At 48.5% G+C, this 19310-nt stretch overlaps 8 protein-coding genes across 8 annotated transcripts; 2 read left to right on the top strand and 6 right to left on the bottom strand.

Annotated features, from left to right (window-relative positions):
- Positions 1-308: 308 nt before the first annotated feature.
- On the bottom strand, positions 309-1355 carry ARB_01821 (alcohol dehydrogenase, zinc-containing; the record flags this gene model as incomplete). The annotated part of the gene is made up of 1 exon (XM_003011796.1): positions 309-1355. The coding sequence occupies one exon, from the start codon at positions 1353-1355 to the stop codon at positions 309-311; it is 1047 nt and encodes a 348-aa protein (XP_003011842.1).
- Positions 1356-3742: 2387 nt separating this feature from the next.
- ARB_01820 (uncharacterized protein) lies at positions 3743-5463 on the bottom strand (the record flags this gene model as incomplete). Its single annotated transcript, XM_003011795.1, has 5 exons — positions 3743-4133; positions 4201-4895; positions 4987-5064; positions 5121-5246; positions 5320-5463. 5 exons carry the CDS (start codon positions 5461-5463, stop codon positions 3743-3745), a joined length of 1434 nt encoding a protein of 477 aa, XP_003011841.1.
- Positions 5464-6386: 923 nt separating this feature from the next.
- Positions 6387-8320, top strand: ARB_01819 (MFS transporter, putative; the record flags this gene model as incomplete). The annotated part of the gene is made up of 5 exons (XM_003011794.1): positions 6387-6645; positions 6814-7318; positions 7379-7612; positions 7677-7924; positions 8010-8320. The coding sequence occupies 5 exons, from the start codon at positions 6387-6389 to the stop codon at positions 8318-8320; spliced, it is 1557 nt and encodes a 518-aa protein (XP_003011840.1).
- Positions 8321-9193: 873 nt separating this feature from the next.
- ARB_01818 (nitroreductase family protein, putative) lies at positions 9194-9975 on the top strand (the record flags this gene model as incomplete). The annotated part of the gene is made up of 3 exons (XM_003011793.1): positions 9194-9505; positions 9556-9670; positions 9764-9975. The coding sequence occupies 3 exons, from the start codon at positions 9194-9196 to the stop codon at positions 9973-9975; spliced, it is 639 nt and encodes a 212-aa protein (XP_003011839.1).
- Positions 9976-10167: 192 nt separating this feature from the next.
- ARB_01817 (nucleoside-diphosphate-sugar epimerase, putative) lies at positions 10168-11151 on the bottom strand (the record flags this gene model as incomplete). Its single annotated transcript, XM_003011792.1, has 1 exon — positions 10168-11151. One exon carries the CDS (start codon positions 11149-11151, stop codon positions 10168-10170), a length of 984 nt encoding a protein of 327 aa, XP_003011838.1.
- A 1296-nt stretch (positions 11152-12447) lies between these two features.
- ARB_01816 (uncharacterized protein) lies at positions 12448-13664 on the bottom strand (the record flags this gene model as incomplete). The annotated part of the gene is made up of 4 exons (XM_003011791.1): positions 12448-12500; positions 12570-13224; positions 13295-13428; positions 13574-13664. The coding sequence occupies 4 exons, from the start codon at positions 13662-13664 to the stop codon at positions 12448-12450; spliced, it is 933 nt and encodes a 310-aa protein (XP_003011837.1).
- A 726-nt stretch (positions 13665-14390) lies between these two features.
- ARB_01815 (uncharacterized protein) lies at positions 14391-15190 on the bottom strand (the record flags this gene model as incomplete). Its single annotated transcript, XM_003011790.1, has 2 exons — positions 14391-14879; positions 14939-15190. The coding sequence occupies 2 exons, from the start codon at positions 15188-15190 to the stop codon at positions 14391-14393; spliced, it is 741 nt and encodes a 246-aa protein (XP_003011836.1).
- A 1617-nt stretch (positions 15191-16807) lies between these two features.
- Positions 16808-19162, bottom strand: ARB_01814 (uncharacterized protein; the record flags this gene model as incomplete). The annotated part of the gene is made up of 4 exons (XM_003011789.1): positions 16808-17839; positions 17889-18724; positions 18799-18966; positions 19030-19162. The coding sequence occupies 4 exons, from the start codon at positions 19160-19162 to the stop codon at positions 16808-16810; spliced, it is 2169 nt and encodes a 722-aa protein (XP_003011835.1).
- Between the last annotated feature and the right edge of the window lie 148 nt (positions 19163-19310).

The raw sequence follows: 19310 nt of genomic DNA, 5'->3' as shown, positions 1-19310 counted from the left end.
TAGCAAGGTGTGGTGCTGGCGTCGGTGCTGTTCTGACTGCCCGTCGACCTCAGACATCAGCAATTTCTACGACTCCTCCTAGTCACCAACAACGACCAAGACAAGACCTCTACAAAAACCAATGGATACAAGGCACGAATGTGAACTTTTCACGGCTGATATTGCTATCTTAATTGAAATAGAATTCCCATGATCATCCCAGGTAAACTGAAAATTAACCAAAACCAACAGTTAACAACTCCAAAATGCAGTAGAAGTGGAAAGCCGAAACCAGCGAATTAGGTACACATATCGATTATCTCTTACATCTACAGCTTCAAGACGGCCTTGCCCAGGTTCCTTCCGTGGAAGATACCCACTAGACCCTCAGGCGCATTCTCGATGCCCACCGTCTCCGCAATCAGGGGCTTGAAAGAACCGTCCTTGATCCATTTGGAGACACGCTCGAGGTGCTCCTTCGACCACTTGTCACCCATGCCGGGATCGTTGACAATGAACCCACGCATCGTCAAACGCTTGGTAATGAAGTAGAAGAGGTTCTTGATAGGATATCTCTCCCTCATTTGCAGGTTATACTGCGAAATCATTCCACAGGCGACGATGCGCCCAAAATCATTCATATGTTCGAGGGCAGCCTCGAGGTGATCTCCACCAACGTTCTCGAAGTAGATGTCAATGCCGTTGGGAGCAAGCCTCTTGAGAGCGTCGGCAGGCTTTTCTGTCTTGTAGTTGAACCCAGAGTCGAAGCCCAGGGTCTTGACGATATAAGATAACTTCTCTTCGCTACCAACACTGCCGATAACTGTCAGTCCTTCATGCTTGGCTATCTGACCGACTACCTGGCCGACTGCACCGGCTGCAGAGGAGATGAAGATGGTCTCTCCCTTCTTCGGCTTGCCAATTTCATACAGAGAGGCATATGCGGTCAGGCCAGGCATGCCGAGTGGACCAAGGAAGACACGAAGATCCTCAAGGCCTTCTGGATTCTCGAGCGGCCTGATGAACTTGAGATGGGCCTCGGGCAAGACGATGTTCTTTTGGATGGGCAACAGGCCGATAACAACATCGCCAACTTTATACTTGTCGTTCTTGGACTTAACTACCCTTGCGATGGTGGCGCTGGGAATAGGCTCGTTGAGGCTATATGCTGGAGTATAGGACTTGACGTGCGCTGGTCTCATGCGGCCTCGCATGTAGGGATCGAAGCTGGTGTAGAGGCATTCTAGCGTCAAACCGCCATCTGGGGCCGGGGCCTCGGGGTCGAAAGGGACATTCTCAACAGCTATGTGTACTCCGGGTTCTGGGAATGCCGACGGAATCTTTTTGAAATAGAGGGATTTGGTTGTGGTAGCCATGGCTAACGTATATGTTTATGTTGAAACTCCAGTATAACGACGGCGTGGACTCTATTATGAGGTCTCAGCACAACCACACTCTCACTAAAGATCAAGTTGGAGGAGATTTACATATATATACTCGACAGTGGTGCAAGTCCTTGGCCCGGACGAATTTTGACCGTTTCAGATCTTATCAACGAAGCAGACTATTCCCATTGAGAGCCTGGCTCCCGCTTGGTGGAGGGGAATGGGGATAGGGGGGGAGGGGGGTGGTGTCTCTGCTCGGGTACGGGAATATCCTCTAATTTTTCAGAAAATAAAAAAAAAAAAAAAATAATGCCTGTGTTCAAAATCGCGGCGGTCCTTGCTCAAATAAGCATCTCAACTGCACCGCTAGGTAGCTAAACGAGATCACCGGCGGCTTAAACAGAGCATGAAACCCGGGTCTTGCCACAAAATGTCTGAGCGAGAGATGTCCCTTTCCCTCCGTCATAATTATATAGGTTATAGTTATGACATCAGTATAGCCGCAGCCCGAGTTCGCCTCATAGCAGAGCCAACTAGTTGGACTGTTTACCAGCAAGACAAACAGCCTCGGTGCCTAGGTAGATTTTATCATTGAACCAAAGTAGAGGCGTAACCACTTTTTCTTCGGCAGACCCTCTTGCCCCTAGTTGTATGGAGTCAGCTCAGACTCGGTTCAATTAACGGAGCGCCATGGGGAAATCTCTCTTACCTATTTTTCCAACGTTTGTCTTTTTTCTTCCCACCTCCGCCGCCTGTTATACCGAAAAGAGAGTCCTCCTCCGACGGATCTGATGCAAGCACGGCCGTAGACTCGGACAACGGACATGATTTAGCTTCTTCCACGACGGAGCAACTTGGCTCTTTGTTTCTTCCACAGTGCATGGTATGACAGCCGTAGATTATATAGGAATGCAGCTCCGTGCTGGCTTGCTAAGCATAACCAGTGGTGGAGCGGCGTGTCGTATGGTTGCTTGGGCTGCTCGGGCTGCTCCATACACACCATCCCGCCAGCGAGCGAGGTACCAGAGCCGGCGCTGCTTGGTGCAAGGTGTACTTATACAGGCGAGACCAGGCGAGACCGAGCAAGCCTCGTGCATGCTGGTCGAGGGAAAATAATATCCGTACATTAGCTCTGGCTCAAGGCACCGCGGCCGTTCATCGAATCATGGCGTGTAGTTAACTATCGGCTCACGCCAGCTTGTCTCTTCGAGCAACACGGGATGGCTTCAGATAAAGGACACGCCTGATCGATTCTCATATGTGCTGAGAATCTACTGCAACCAACTGGCTAACATGCGGTCGTTGTTAGCAGCCGGAGAGTTAGATGGTGCACTCTCGTGTATACCTGGCGTCGTGCGACTATCAACACCGTCATCGTCGACCAGGTTCTGCCGTATATATTAAAGACGACAGGGCTATATTTGCCTCATTTGGACCTGCTTGCTGGCAGACCCAGGGGACTCGAGCAAAAGTCTCAGTGCGGTTTCACGCCCTCGCCGGCCGCTGTTCTACTGAATGTGTCTGTGAAGCTCAATATCTAGCCCTGTCTGCTGTCTCGGTCCTTGATGGAGGCCTTGCCGGCGTCGTCCGAATGCAGCCGCCTCTTGGAAGCTCGAGTAACCATTTCTGTGTGCCTTTGGAGTGCATAACATTAAGATACGTAGGTTAATGCCCTGTTATCCCGGCTGCTTCTGTGCGCTGGAGCTGCGTACGCCCGGCACTATGGACGGGGGAGACCAGGGTGGATGTGCTTGCTTCTTGGTTATGCTGAAACCGACCTGCTCGGAAGCGTCGACGTAGACGGCAAGTGTTCAAAAAGTAGAAGAGGAGGTATTAAACCCCCTTGAAGTTCCCCCCTGGCAACAGCCGGAGAAACGGCTCTTTTGTTGATTGCTACGTGGAATTCTATTGAGAACGGATGCCTGGGGAACACTGGGGAACAGCAAACCCTGTGGTTAAGAGTTGATCATAGCCAGTGTGGCTGCGTAGAAGGGGGGCCCCCCGGCTACGAGGGGATAGATACGTCCGATGGGGAGAGGGAGCTAACAGTCAACTAATATCAAATGGAGGAAAATGCAGTATTTAAGTAATGCGGATAAAGGTAGGCGAGGGAGGCGGAGGGAAAACGGGTCTTTAGGTACTGTACAAAATGATATATAGGACCACAGCTATCGATCCCACTTGAGAATCTATCAAAACAAGACAAAGACCAAGAAACGGTGGGGGAGAAGTGGAATCAGGTACAAAGGAAATTACATTTGTGAAGAGAGAAAAAAGTCTTCGCGGGGTTGCGAGGCTTCTTTTTTGTCTTGTATATTTGTCTTCTGTTTTTTTGTGGCGGATTTGTTACAATGGTCTTCTTTCTTCCCTCTCTATTTTTAAGAAGCATCGCGGCTCATGTCGTTGCGGATTCTCTGGTAGTCGAGCATGCCCTCAATGCTTCCGAAAGCACTGACGGCAAGGTCCTGGTCCCAGAGTTTCCGCTGGGCAAAGTCCATGACGTGCTTCTCGGTGATGCCGTCGATGACACGCTCGATTTCTTGTGGAGACAGGCGGCGGCCGGTAGTGACGATCTGGCGGCCGGTGTCCTCAGCCACGGCAGTGGTTCCATCGAGAGAGAGGAGGATGGATGCACGAAGCTGGGCCTTGGCACGCTCGACCTCAGCAGGGCTGACATCGTATGATAGGCGAGACCATTCACGAAGGGTGAAGTGGACGAGGTCATCAAGGTTGGTCAGGTTCTCAGATACAAGGTAGATACCCCAGAGACTGTACGAGTTAGTAAAAAATGCATCTATGGTTAAGAATATAACCAAAAAAATAGAGAAATGCTCACCCGGTATCACTGTAGCTGGTGGAGAAGCTCATGAAGCTGTTAGCCAAGTTGTGGTGGTTGATGAACGTGCTCAGCTTGCTTCCGAGGTAAGGAGAGTTGCCCATCGTACGATCCCAGTTGCCAACAATGGCCTGGGTGACAAGAGCAGTGAAGTAGTCATCGTCCTTCCAGCTGACACCCTCAACTGCGAGAGCAATGTGAGCAGTTGGGACAGTGTCATCACGAATTCGGACATCAGACCCAATGAAGTCTGGCTGACGCTTCTGTTCGGCGGCAATGGCGGAGGCAGCAGAGCTTGGTGGTTGGCTGGGAAGGTTTCCGAAGTGCTCTTCGGCAAGTTTAACGAGCTGCTCGTGTGGGACACCACCAGCACCAACAAGAACCATACGGTCAGCAGTGTAGTTGGTCTTGATATAGTCGACAAGTTGTTCACGCTGAATGCTGGCAATGTTCTCCTTTGGTCCAAGGATAGTTCGGCCAAGAGGCTGGCCCTGGAAAGCAGTGGCGTGCAGGTGGTCAAAGACGACTTCCTCTAGTTGCTTGTCGACTTCCTCTTGCTCTCTAAGGATGACGCTACGCTCACGTTCGATGGCAGCTGGCTCGAGTTTGGAGTTTTGGAGGATATCAGACAAGATATCCACGGTCTTGGGAACATCGGCATTGAAAGACTTGGCATAGTAGACAGTGTTCTCTCGCTATAATGGAAGGAATAGTTAGCGCTCGTCCTCGGTGATTTTAAGTTTTTGATATGGTCGGATGATAAAAACGGTCGATTTAGAGACATACCGATGTGTAGGCATTGAGGTGTCCACCCATGTTCTCAATTTCCAACTCCAATTGGTGCTGGGTTCGTCGGTTGGTGCCCTAGATATTGTAAGCATTACATCACCAGCAACGGACCTTGAAAAACACCAACACACCTTGAAGGCAAGATGCTCCAGGAAGTGAGCAGTTCCATTGGTCTGATCAGTCTCAGCTCTGCTTCCGGCATCGATCCATACACCGACGGTCGAGGTCTGAGCCCATGGAGAGTATTCGGTAGCAATCTAGAGGGACAGTCAGCGTGTCTCTTCCATCTCAGCCATCTCAGTCGTCATCCCCAGCTCGATCCGGACTCACCGTTAAGCCATTGGACAGTGTCGTTGACTGCGTCGTGCCAGCGACTGGAGATGCAAAACCTCGCCTGCTGCGCTGGACAGCCTGCAGCGCGCTGCGAGAGCGCACCGCCTGGTGGAAATTGAGAGCGAGTCTCCGGGATGCCATGGCGGAGGATGTGGGAGGGAGCCTGGTGGTGAAAAGGTGAATTGGGGGCAGCGTTCGACTGTCGCTTCGTCGTGCCTTTTCGTTGAAGTCGTGAAAAGCGAAAGTTGTGAAGTTCAAACTTGCTGTTTCCGATCATCACGTGATACCGGATGAGAAGCGCATTTCTGCGCCCTCTGATTGGCCAGCTGCCACGACATGCAACTCCATGACAGGCATCCAGGATGTTTGTGATATTTGATACTCGACGCTCGACAATGCTTAGACACAGTTGTAGGGCTCGGTAGCACATGAGAATGGACATCGAGCAGGTGAGCAAGGCTATTCCGTCAGGTGTACGGCATATTAACCGGGAAACACGCAGGTTACTCATAGCTAAGTTAGCTTATGTGAGCCGCTCGTCTCCGTGGCAGGCAAAGAATGTATCTTCACCAGCAGCCATTGTATGTGCCTGCACGGGGTCCTATGGCTACGAGAGGCTCTTTATGTTTCAAAAAACACTCACGCACTGAATCCAGCCTCCTCTCAGTACAAATATACTCACCCAACATGTCACAGAGTACGGAGTACTGCTTGTCCGTCCAGCTTTTTCCGTACCCTTGAGCCTATTTTTTAAGTGGAGAAGGTGTTGCCCCAGGGCCCTGGAACCCGCCTCAGATGATGGCATGATATGCCCTGTTCATTCTCTCAATTTTCTGCGTTGGGGCATATATAAAAGATGACAACGTTCTTTCAATAATATATACAAAGTACGCTTGTTGTATCGTGCTCTTCGGCTGTTATATACTGCGCCCTAGGATCAGACAGGGGTGCCGTCTTGATCCTTTCCACCCCTCGAAACTCGCAGAATTTTCTCTCCTCGAGAGCCTGTTTGTTAGGGTGCTTGAAGACAATAGTCGATAGCATAGCTCACTACTCGTCCAGACATGGCGACTACAGAAGAAGGCCGGCTGATTCCGGCTGAAGAGATAACTGAGCAAGCACCATTGCTGAGAAGAGAGGGTGACGAAGGCGTGAGAAACTCGCATCCGCGACTCTCTGGAGCTCGCTCCACGATTATTATACTGGGACTGACTGGTGTCACCTTCCTAAGCTGCGTGTCTAACGGTCTTCTTGTTGTCGGACTGCCTGCGATCGCCTATGACCTTGAGCTTCCCGATCACCTTTTGTTCTGGTTTGACTCCCGTAACCCTGGAATTAGACATTTGGATAGGGTAGATGCTTGCTAACACTCGTGTACAATCTAGGCCAACATCCGTCTATTCGTAAGTAGGATGGTGTTTTGTTCCTCCACGGTATCAAGTAAATCAAAATGGCATCTCTAATAGTTAATTGCTTGTGCATATAGACTAGCTAGCGGATGTGTTCTCTTGCTCGCCGGCTCCTTAGCCGACATCGTTGGTGATCGGTCGATTAATATCTTGGGTACTGCAACCACAGCTCTCGCAATCCTGGGTACGGGCCTATCTCGCACCGGAATGGAGATGATCATATACCGTCTCGTTCAGGGTATCGGCGTCTCCATGTGTCTGCCAACCGGAGTCAGCATCATTACGAGGTCGTTTCCTCCCGGACCCCAGCGCAACATCGGATTCGCTAGCCTGGGCTTATCCCAACCACTTGGCTTTTCTGTCGGCATGGTTGCCGAGGGGCTCTTTTCAGAGGCCCCCGGAGGCTGGAGACTGGGGTTCTATGGCAGTGCCAGTGTCGCACTGGTCCTCACTATATCAAACTTCCTTGTCCTACCATTTGATAACAAACAATCTACCTTTAAATGGGGTGACCTCGTGGGCAAGGTCGATTGGGTCGGAATACTGATTGCTAGCTCTTGCATGGGCATTATCTCCTATATATGCGCGTGAGTATTGATCTCCCTTATTCAAGAGTCACGAGCCAGGCTTACAATGTTATTCTGTAGTATTCTCACAGACGACGTTGCCAATATCCAGAATGCCGCTCACATAATACTTATTGTGTTGGCCCTTGTCCTGATGCCAGCATTTGGCCTCTGGATGCATTGGCAAGGAAAGAGGGGCGCACCAGCATTGATACCCAACTCGATGTGGAAGAACACTGTCTTTGTTTCCATCAGCTTGATCGTATTCTTCACTTGGGCTGTCATATTAAGCTCTGAGCTAGTACTGAGTTTATTGTATGTTCAAATCCCCTCCTCTTCGCTGTTTACCGGATTGCCTTTACTAACTCGTCAATAATAGCTTCCAAAAAGTCCAGCTGTTGTCTCCATTTGATACTTCCATCCGTCTTCTGCCCAATGTCATCATTGGCATTATACTCAACCTTAGCACCGGACTATTCGTCCACCTGGTCCAAGTTAATTTACTAGTCATTGTAGTGTCTATAATCGCAGCAATTGCCCCGCTGTTGATGGCCATCATAGACCCAAACTGGAACTACTGGGTCTGTGCGTTCTGGGGAGTGCTCTTGGGACCAGTGGCTATCGATGGTATGCACGGCTTTGTTCTCCCCTTCCCCGTCGCATTTACACAGCATTAGCGCCAGTTACTGACACATGATCTACTCCCACCTAGTTGTATTCACTATCGCCCACTTGATGATCACAGATATATTCCCGAGCTCCACCCAGGCTCTCGCTGGCGCTGTGTTCAACACCATCGCCCAGCTTGGAAGCTCTGTTGGTCTCTCTGCCATTGCAGTCATTTCAGCTGCGGTAGAAAAGGCCTCACCTTATCCGGACCAATCGCCCGAGGCCATCATGGCTGGGTACAGGGCCGCATTCTGGGCCTGCTTCGGTACCATGTTGTTTGTTGCGTTCATTGGCCTTGTCGGACTACGGAATGTGAAGAAGCTTGGGGTCGGAGACGATCACGAACGAACTTAGACATACACTTGACGAACTTCATTGACTCTCAATCTTTTTATTGTCATGAGGAGTCCGTCCGAAAAATTCTTCTTAATTCTGTTCCCGGCACGCAACAATCTGGTAGGTCGAGGACCTCCTAAGTCGGGTGCTTTGTCCTTTTCTTCTAAGTACTTTAATAAGCTCTTGGTATGTGCTCGGGGTACATAAAACGACTGACATACTTGAAAACCAGTAGCATACATAGAATAGATAGCATGCTCTCAATGACCATATGATTACAACTCCTCTTCGGGAGCAGCAATAGACGCAAGATAATGCATTGACTTGATGAAGATACTTAGGAGGCCGCTACTTTAATTGAGATGCTGAAATAGCTGCCGACTGCGCGTAGTACTAGATCATTTACCTCCTGAACTAACGTCCTACAGCGATTTCTAGCTCCATAGCAATCAATTTTTCGCCTCTTAATGTATATCATAAGCACTAAAGGGCTCCACACAAAACTTGCTACAGAGTTTGTCAGATATTTGAAATATTTATTAATCACTTTGTAATAGTTAACTATCTATCCTTGACCCCATCGGACCAACTTTCGGACATGCGACTCATTTGGCATATTTCGCGCATGCCTATCTACAGTGAAAATTCATTAAAGGCAGGAGGACCCAATACCACGGTTGAGACACCAGCATGGTGATCAATTCTTTATTCTCCCCCTAATCACCCAAACAATCCCTCCTCTCATCTGAATTCAGCCCGTTTAGTATATAAATACAGCATTGACCTCTCAGTGTCCGATTCAACCAAAAAAAAAAAAAAAAAAAAAAAAAAAAAAAAAAAAAAAAAAAAAAAAAAAAAAAAAAAAAAAAAAAATATCAATTTTCCAAAGCTATGGCACCATCAACAGAAACGTTCATTGAGCTGGCAAAAGCAAAAAAATCCGGGTACTCTATCACCAACGCAAGTACTGTGCCGGATTCTCAGCTTGAACAGCTTGTCCACGATGCAATCAAGCATGTTCCCAGCTCCTTCAATACCCAGACTACTCGTATAGTCCTACTTCTCCATGACGAGAATCAGCGGTTCTGGGATACTGTTCAGGGGGTGTACATGTCCATGGTGGAAAGGGGTACATTTCCCGAGGACAAGTGGAAAGCCGGCACAAAGCCAAAGCTGGACAGAATGAGAGCTGGATACGGGACCGTAAGTTGATTTGATATCTGAGGGCTGGTATTGGTTGCTGACATGACTAGATCCTCTTCTATGAAGACCCAGCGGTGATTCCGGGGATGTGTGAGAAGTTCCCCCAATACAAAGAACAATTTCCCATATGGGCTCATCATAGCAATGCCATGCACCAATATTTTCGTGAGTCCTGGATGCAATTGACTTATATGTCATGTTGAGATTGTAGTTAACTATTCAAATCCATGCTGACCCTTCTCGTAATCGAAACTTTAGTGTGGACCACGCTTGAATCCCTCGGATTGGGTGCGAGCTTGCAGCACTACAACCCCATTATTGATGCAAAAGTTACGGAAGCTTTCTCACTCCCGTCTGACTGGATTTTAGTGGCTCAGATGCCGTTTGGTGTCCCTACCGCACAGCCATCTGAAAAGTCATTTGATCCGATTGAGCCGAGAGTCAGGGTATTCGGAAAGCAAGACAATTAAATTTCATGCAATGACTAGAGGGGGAAGGGTCATCAAACTTTTCAAGATATTTAAGTACAGCATGTTATAGAATTGTTCTATCCAGTACTAATCGTGCCTCGTTAAAGAGTTGTATATCATAATATATATACTGGTATATAAAGATAAACGCTCAACCAATGATCGGCGCATATTTCCACACTAGTTAGTTAGTTAGTGAACATGATCCTTTGCATATCGCTTGACGCTTTCCAAGAACGAGATGTCTTCCTTGAATCCAAGTTCTTTGGCCCATGTAATGTCGAAGTTGGGGGACCAGCCTTGGACAATCCTATCAACCGTCTCGTCATACTTTTCCTCAACCAAGGCTCTCTTCTCCTTTCCGCCAACTTGCTCCAGAACATCCAGCATCTCGGTAACAGAAACCTTAATTCCAGGCAGGTTTACCGCTCTGGAGTCGCCGAACTTCTCCTTTGGAATGTCTTTGGCATAGATCATGTTTTCCACAACGACATATGGAGAGCATATCCAGAGCTCCGTGTCTTTCTTGACTGGAATAACGCTCTTCTCGCCCTTCAATGGCTCACGTATGATACCGGAAGCAAAGCTGCTTGCAGCTCCTGTGGGGGCACCAGCCCGGACAGTAACAGTAGGCAATCGAACAGATCTCCCATCAAGGAAGCCACGGCGTGAATAGTCATTCAGGAGTAGCTCAGTTGCAACTTTCGCCGTTGCGTAAGAAGATGTAGGGAGCGGTGGGATATTTCGTTCATTTATCTTGAATCCAGGGGGAGTAGGCCCATAGACAGCCAACGAAGATGCAAAGACAACCTTTACGCCTGGAATCACTTTTCGCAACCTTTCGAACATGTAATGTACCGAGAAGAAGTTGATCTTCATGCCCAGGTCAAAGTTGGCTTCTGAAGCACCGGACATGATGCCATGAAGAATGTAAACCGCATCATATTGGGATGGAGAGCTGATGAGCTCGTCAACAGCGGCCTGCGAAGTCAGGTCTGCCTTGATGCTGGTAACGCGACTGGCATCTTCTGGTTTTGCTGAAGGTGGAACTGGAGGGGCCACGGTAACGTCTGTAAGTGTGAGACGAGTGTCAGGACAGGCATTCAGAAGTCCCGTGGCCAACTCCTGCCCAACAAAGCCATTTGCCCCGGTGATAAGGATAGAGGGCATTGGCATGGCTTTCTTCTTTAAGCTGAATTCAATAGGTTGCGGTTAAGGGGTTGACTGGTAACGGGGTTAGGACGGCCCGCCTGGGTAGACCCAATAACTAATAGAAAAAAGTATAGGGGGGTGATAAAAGCTGTGGTTGCGATTATCCAGCCCATATCAAAGGGGTGGGACGACCGCTATTTAAATCCCTCCCCTTGCCTGTTCTGCAGCACAGCCATGAAGATGCATCCATGCGGAGGGCCGTCAGAATAAGGAGTAACGCCGAACGGTCACCCAACCGAGTACCACGGCAACTGTACCGGATACTGTAACTGTCTCCAACAGCCTCTGAAACTGGCTCATGTTTCTATATTTCTTTCTTCTGTGCCGTTCAGATTCGCTGCTTCAAGTTGAGCTCCACGGCTGCTGGGCAAATCCTTGGTCACGTGTCCCGGTATTACTCCGAGAGCGCTCTTCGTCGGCGGTAGGCCCGGACTGGGGCTGTGCGGCTAAAGACGAGTTCACGACGTGGCTGGAGGAGTTTATTATCGCCAGGCATAGGCTGTTATATCAATTTTGATCACTCTTCCGAGAGGTGGTTGTCGTTGAGGGGCCGGCAGTGCAAAATGGGTCAATATGGTGAACTACTCGCCTGCCGATGCCAGGAAAGCAAAAAAATCAATCACGAGTGTTTCAGCATCATGTATGTCAGCGATCAAGTACCCAAGGGCACTAACCTTAAATCCCTAAACTAGCGTTTGGAGACAGAGTTAGGCTGTCGGGCCATTCTTCCGCCCTCTTCCACACGGAGATAAACAATCCCCTCTAAGCTGCAGCTAAAGGGAGCTTGCCGGCGAGGTGGAAAGATGCAATGCAACGTCTAGCCGGTAAGGCAGCTTTTCGCAGACACATCATCGTTGCGTAACTCGCTTGGAGAGAAAGCCGTTCCACGTGACCATATCAAACCTTAAAGGTAGGATACCTGCGTAGTCCAAGAAGAGGGCAAAAGGGAGGATCGAAGCTCTATCATGAATAGCAGACTAGTTGAACATGGGCCAAGAGGCGAAGAGTAGATGGGGAGACACAGAACAAAAGCAGCCCTATACATTTTTTTCGAGGAGGAAACAAACCACCACATGGCTATATCTGTGAAATAAACGGATCCATTCGTGTTTCAATGAGAGCCCTGGAAGAAGACATAACACAGAACTCACTCAAAAGGGGAGAAACAAAAAAAAAAAAAAAAAAAAAAAAAAAATTAAAACTCTCAAACGCCAATGATAGATGGAAAACCAAAAGAAGAAACACCTGAAAAATTCCCAGTTAAGTTGCTCGGTAGATACCAGCGACAATGCAATGGTCACGCTCGAAAGGTTCTAGAAAAAGGAGTCAGTTATATATTCGCATTAATAGGTGGCAAGATCTTGATAAGAGTGGATACGCACCAAGTGTAAGCTGCTCCTTTGGTTTTATCTTCTCGTCTCTCATCTTTTGTACTTCTCTGGCAAACACAACCTCTGGTTTGGCGGTACTGTCAATACAGTTGGCTTTGACACTGACAATAACACCACCACCAGTCTTCAAGAAGAGATGAGCGTTGAGGCCAACAATACGGGCCTGGTCAGGTTGGGCAACATCAGCAAAAATGACATCAACCATGCCAACCAGCATTCTGTAGCGGAGAGGGTGACGGGCATCCTCGACAATTGGAATAACGTTGGTGCGGTGAGTGGCCATGCCAATCAAATCACGGCCAGACCGGTGGGAGAATTCCACAGCATAAACGGTTCCGGTGGGCCCAACTATGTCAGCAACGTGACTGACGGAGGTACCGCTGGCGGCTCCGAGGTACAGAACCTTTGACCCTGGCTTCATGTAGATGTCATCGAGACCACCGAGGATACCTGCAGCAAGCTTGCTTCTGAAGGGGTTCCAGACACGGTATTCAACTTTGGTAGCGGGCTCATCCCCTGTGGAGGGTCCCTCGACGGATATGCGCTTCTCGCCGTACACAGATTCTCCAGGAGTGATGTTTTTGGTGACAAGGAGGTCCTCCTTTCCACCACGCGCAACGAACACGCCTCCGTGACGATGGGGTTCCTAGGCGAAATACCATATCAGCTCAACCTGCGGGTCAAAAGTTATAATATAAATGCCACCCAGGACTTACCACAATGACCTTGGCACCACCACGGGCACCGGCCTTTCCACCACGTCCGCCACGTCCAGCACCGCGGCCCCTTGCGGCTCCTCGTCCACCTCCACGGCCGCCTCTGTCACCACCACCGCGTCCGCCGAAGCCACCTATTTCAGTCAGCCACTCCGCTCTTTAGATCTGCAAATTGAGGGATAATGCAAAGCTAACAGTCCAAATGAATCTCTGCCGGGGCTTGGATTCAATTGGACCGCCATTGGCAGCTCTTCTGCAGGTACAAGGGATTTTACACACCGCGTCCACCACCGCGAGCACCGCCTCTTCCGCCTCGTCCTCCACGACCACCACGGTCACCACCACGTCCTCGAGGAGCTCCAAATGCCATTATACCAAGATACCGAGCTTGCTTTTTTTGCGAATGAAGTATCGATTATTCTGTTAACAGCCCGTCTTTTGCGGAGTGGCTGGACCTGAATGCGATTTGATCTGGTATTGAGCGATAAACGGCGGGGTATATCCGTTCTAAAGGTCGAATAGGTCGCTTCCCCGGAGAGAAGAATATATCGACCTGCGAAATTATTTGAGACAGCCGACCGGCGATATTTGAATTGAAGGATATTTATTCAAGGTCTTTAGAATTTGATTCTATTTTTTTTGCTTCTTCATTTTTTTTTTTCGCACGATGATTTTGCTAAGCTTCTAACCAAAAACAGCTAGACTTGCTCTTAGATTATGTAACAAAATTCCCCATCACGTGAATATCCACACGTGACTGTTAGGTGGTCCGAGCGCACATAGTGGCTTATCTAAGCAGGATTTCGGGTTATGGAGCGTCTCGATTTCCTTCCTTCACGGACAACAAAACAACAGCTTAATTGATATTGCATGTGCCATAAAACCTAACGCCAATACTCCGGTTTTTTAACTATGTTCATACCTATGTACATATCTGCTGTTTTTCTCGTCCCATAAATACATGCAACAACCCTGTGCTAACTATGCAAGACCGCAAAATAATGACGATCAGAAGAAAAGGGTATGATGAAGGAAACTGAAAATACATGGTAAAGAAAACAAACAAAAGAAATTCATAACATTAGCCACTTTTATTTCATCCATAAAACCAGTACTCGGCGGAATATTGGATCTGGATCTGTTCTGGCAGTCCAGCACAGGTTGGTGGTGCTTTGCCTCCAGCAGTGTTCACACGATATACCCTCTTTGCCTGCCCTTTGCTAGAAGGAGTCGATTCAAGCATCAACCAGCTAACAGCGCCTTCTTGCTCATCCTTGACACCCTTCATAGCGTTGGGTGGTGCATCCTTGGAGTCGACCTTCTTAACACCACATATACCGAGCTTTGGCAGGTCAAATGTTGGCACGCCTTCACCGTTGAAGTAGTGGTGACCCATCACCATTAGGTCTACTGGGCCACGAGCGTTGGTGAATGGAGACGGGTTGGTGAGTTCGAGGGCAACGTTGGGGAGAAGCGAGAGTAGGTAAGGGTAGTTGGATGCAATGCATGAGGCGTCAAACAACGTGGCAACTGCGCCAGTAGCTTTTGGTGCTTGGTCTGGGGATAAGCCAGCGCAGGTATAATTCTGTCGCTTGGTTAGTACGGACTCATCTAATGTTGTCGGTGATAGTCGGTGAAACGTACTTGAGTACCACGTCCCACTGCAACCGCAAGCAGCTTCTGGTCTGGGGGAACTTCCGATAGCTGTGGATTGCTTGGGAGCACAGCTTTGGAGAGGTCACAATTAGGCTGACGCGGGAAGCCTTGGTTGGCGTGTTTGGAAATATAGTCGCCAATTTCAGTGAGCCATTTGGCAGAACCCGGAGACCAGCCAGCTGGTGCAGCGTTCACTCCCGCCAATGCGATACAGGCAGAGAGAATTATGGAAAAGCGCATGTTGGGCAAGTTGGTATGGTTGGGGTTTTTTTATTTTTTCGTTTTAATATTTTTTTGGTGATTTGGCAATGAATGGCAATGAAGGAACCGTTTCGTCAAGAAACAGTGATTTCAAACAAACAACGGATCAACCGAAGGAAAGAAATAAACGAGGAACAGCAGAAAATAAATTAAATAAACAAGAGAAAGAAAGAAAAGGAAAGGAAAAAGTCGGATATCGCAGACCAGATGCAATACCGTGAAGAGATGAGATACAGAGTGAAGAAAATTGAAGCAGGACAATCGCCAACAGAAATCATCTTTATATACAGATCGCCTGGCAGGATTTCCCCTTTGAGCGATTCTTCAGAACATGCAGAGACTTCCATGCAGCCGCCCACCAGGACCCAAAAAAAGAACAACCCCAAACACCCAAACTCTCGCACAATTGCTCCCAGGGCGAAGATGAACGCTCAATGGCCGGAAGGCTCACGGATAAAAATAGCCGTGAGCAAGGGCCAATCAGTTGATGGTCGGTGCATGGCGGCTCGCAGGGATTGTCCCTGTGACTATCTTTAGCCAGGGGCCCAACGACGAATACGATTGGCTGTGTGTAAGCGCCGAATGAACCCATGGCATGGAGTAACCTTCAGCTCAAACCATGCTCTGCAGGACCTCAGGCTCTTCCGCGGACATATCTCCTATTCAAAATCCACTCTTCAGATTCCAGAAATAGGTTCTCGCCATCGACTTCAACGTTCGGCATTTCAGTTTTGCCCTCAGGGTTGCAATGCACTGTGGTAGGCCACTTGGCTCGTTCCTTATCTAGCTGTGAATCGCCACAGTTATCTTCTGTTAACTAACTAGTTAGCTGGCTAGACTCAGCTAACCCCGTACAATTTTATACCCTGGAAATGGCATTGACTTCCCGTCAGTTATTTCCATTTCCAGACCGTGCCGCACCCTTGCTACCTATTTCCTTGCATTGAATACCCCCGTATGTCTTTGCAGTGCCCTAGCTAGTTCAAGAAATTAACCACTGTCCACCAAGGTTGTACTGCCTTCCTGGAGACCCTGTAATTTATCTCTTTTTGGAATTATACTCCGTCAGGGCTTCGGCTCGAGGCGAGACACTCACATGCATGCCACAGCGTACAGCAATGCGTATGCATGAAATTCGCAGCAACATGTCAGTTGGCTTCTGCTGAGTTAGTTACCCGGGCTACCCGTCCGGCATGCATGATTCTCAAACATTGCCACATGTCCAAGCAACGGATATACGCCGTTGAAAATAGGGTCATCACGTTCGAAACGATACGATATGCATGACATGTATAAATCATAAGGCTAAGGTTGGCGCGTACAGATGGCAACGATCAACTCAGGGTAGATCATATATTGACTACCTTGGCTAGCATACATCACTTGAATACTGGTAGACAGACTCTTCAACTATATACAGGCAGAGGTGTGATGGCACCTGAAGGGGAAAATCTTAAGGCCTAACAACGAGTACATATTGGTTAAAGAAAAATCAACTCCGTCTAGACATAAAGAAATGTCAAGCCTCACACAGAAGGATACGAAAATCTCCGCGAAATAACTTATCAAACACATATGGTTTCAAAGAAAGACTAGTTAGCCAAGGGGACCATCTTCCGCTCCGTTGAGATTTTGACCCCTGCCATGGTCTAGCATGATGCCAGCATGCTTCTCGATACCTGTAGTGCTCATAGAATACAGCATTATGATTAAGAAGATGTGCAAAGCAAAGCAATATGCCGCAAATAGATTTCTGCTTGTCCTGTTGGCAAGAACCATCCTGGTAATTGAGAAAATGATCCGCTCCGGCACACTCATGCGCTTATATGCACGAGCAGACTCACGGCCTCTAAAGGCTGCGAATGGCGATATCTGAGCCTCGTATGCTGACTGGTATCTATCAAGTGACAGACCAGATGGGGTATCAGGATCCACTTGGATTGCCGTCGCGTTCGGCCTGTTTGAATACGGTGTTGCAGTTGAGGATGTCGATGCTTGACCCCTATTATATGTTGACACATACCGGGTCTTCTCATAAAGACTAAGATTATCTTTCTGTAACGATGCGACTTCTGCCCGCAGAGATTTGACGATACCATATGTCTTTGAAAGCTCTTCTTCTAGCTCGCTGTTCTTCTGCTTGAAGCGATCACGCTGTGCTTGGACCATTGGAAGAATGCCGGAGCCACCCCCAACAGGCTCACCCGCCCGAATTGCTTCCATAGTGGTAGGAGACATGGAATTATCGAAGCCGGAGATAATGGAGGAGGTAGGGGATACCCGCCCTCTACGGGAGCCGTGAGGGTACCTTGATACATATGTTCCTGCTACTGACATGGCAGAGGAGTTGGTTGTTTCACGCTGGATGTGCAGGAGGTCATTCTCCAGTTTAGTGGCCAACTTCCTTGATTTTTCCAATTCCGAATTGGTTCGTGAGAGCTCTTCTCGAAGGGCCCCTAGTTGGCCTTCTAGATCTTGATGAGATACTCGCAAGATCGTGAGCTCATTCGATAGTTTCTTGTTGCGTGCAAGAAGCAATTGTTCTAAGTTATTCTCCTTGGAGTTTGAGGGTTTGGAATCGTCAACAGAGGTATCAGGTTCATCATCTCCAGTTGAAAATTCAATGGACTACCGCAGTTAGTAAAGGAATTGGTACCTAGACTAGATGAAAGCATACCTTGATGACCTCCAACTCGCGCTTGATATCATCATAATCTGCAAATTTAGTAAGCTTTTCACGGAGTTCATCTCGCTCTCGCGTAATCTTTGAGCTAGTTCGTTCGCACTGGCGGAGTTTTCCTTCCCAGGTATTTTTCTCCGCATCCTTATCAAATCGAGCAGCCTCGAGCTTCCGCATTAACGAAGAATTCTCAGTTTGCAATCGCAGGTATTGGGGATCTTCCTCCACGGGGCGGGAACTTTGTTCAGATTGACTCTGAGAAACTGCTTGGGCAAGCTCGAGACTAAGTTGCTCATTGCGAGCCTCCACCTCCGCTAGACGGATGCTGGTTCTCTCTAAATCCGAAGCGACTATTTCGAGCTCAGCTGCTGTTGCCGCACTGCGCGTGTCCCCTTCAGTATTCTCGCTGTGGTCCAGCCGCTGCGAGACTTCGTAGCTTGCTTTAAGCTCCTTAAGCAAACGGTCATGGTTTTCGGCCTTTTCTTCGAATGCCTTCTCCTTTGCTTCCCAGTTGCTCGTCTTTTCCGCCAATGCAGCTTTCCAAGAGGCTTCAACTTCCTGGATCTTCTTATCCTGGTTCTCTTCTAGTTTTAGTCGTGTAGCACGTTCTTCAGCTAGTCGTTTCTCGGTCTCCTCGAGCTGATATGTTAGACGGTTGACACTGTTCTGCAAAAAGTCCTTTTCAGCATTCAACTTGGGGACGGTATCTTCGGATAGAACTAGAGAGTCGATCGAGGCTTCAAGAAGCGGATAAGGGTCCGGAGCTTCAGATAACGCAGTATATAACTGTAGAAACGAAGAGGAGGCAACCTTCCCTTGGTTTGTGAGGAGATCTATAAACGCCTGATATGCTTTTAAGGTTGTCAGCGAAAAGATCCCCTGTTCCATCATAGCTATAAATACACACATTTCAGCAGCCCCTTATACTCCGATAGTTTTGAGGCATCGTCTAGCTTCCTGAAATCCTTTGTCTTTTGCGCTAGATCTTTCCTCTGGACGAGGGAGTCTCTCTGGTGTGACACGATGTCAGAGGCGGTCGTATCGTGTTTGGCAATCAGGTTTGCAAGATCAATTCCTACACAAAGACATAGTTAGCAGGCCATCCATTAAATCCTGTCGTTAAAGGAAAGGAACACACCTCGCCATACTGCAATAGCTCGCTGGAACTTGTTCTCCTCCTGAACCTGCTCAGGTGTCTTGTTAGTCTCAGCGCTGCGGCCATTCTCAGTAGCCTGTGAAGTTGCACTCTCAGACGCAATCAACGGATCCATCTTCTCTCTATATCTGGAATGATAATCCTGATCTATCCTGCATAACAACAAAAGAGGCGTTGCCAGGAAGAAGAGGTCCTCGCCAACTGCATGTCTGCCTCCGTGTCAACTTGCGAAGCTCCAGAAGAACGTTGGTCGCTTACGTAAG

The sequence above is a fragment of the Trichophyton benhamiae genome, assembly GCF_000151125.1.
Source record: "Trichophyton benhamiae CBS 112371 chromosome Unknown contig01106.0, whole genome shotgun sequence".
NCBI lineage: Eukaryota > Fungi > Ascomycota > Eurotiomycetes > Onygenales > Arthrodermataceae > Trichophyton > Trichophyton benhamiae.
The sequence above is the reverse complement of the archived record's forward strand: the minus strand, read 5'-3'. Positions and strand labels throughout refer to the sequence as shown.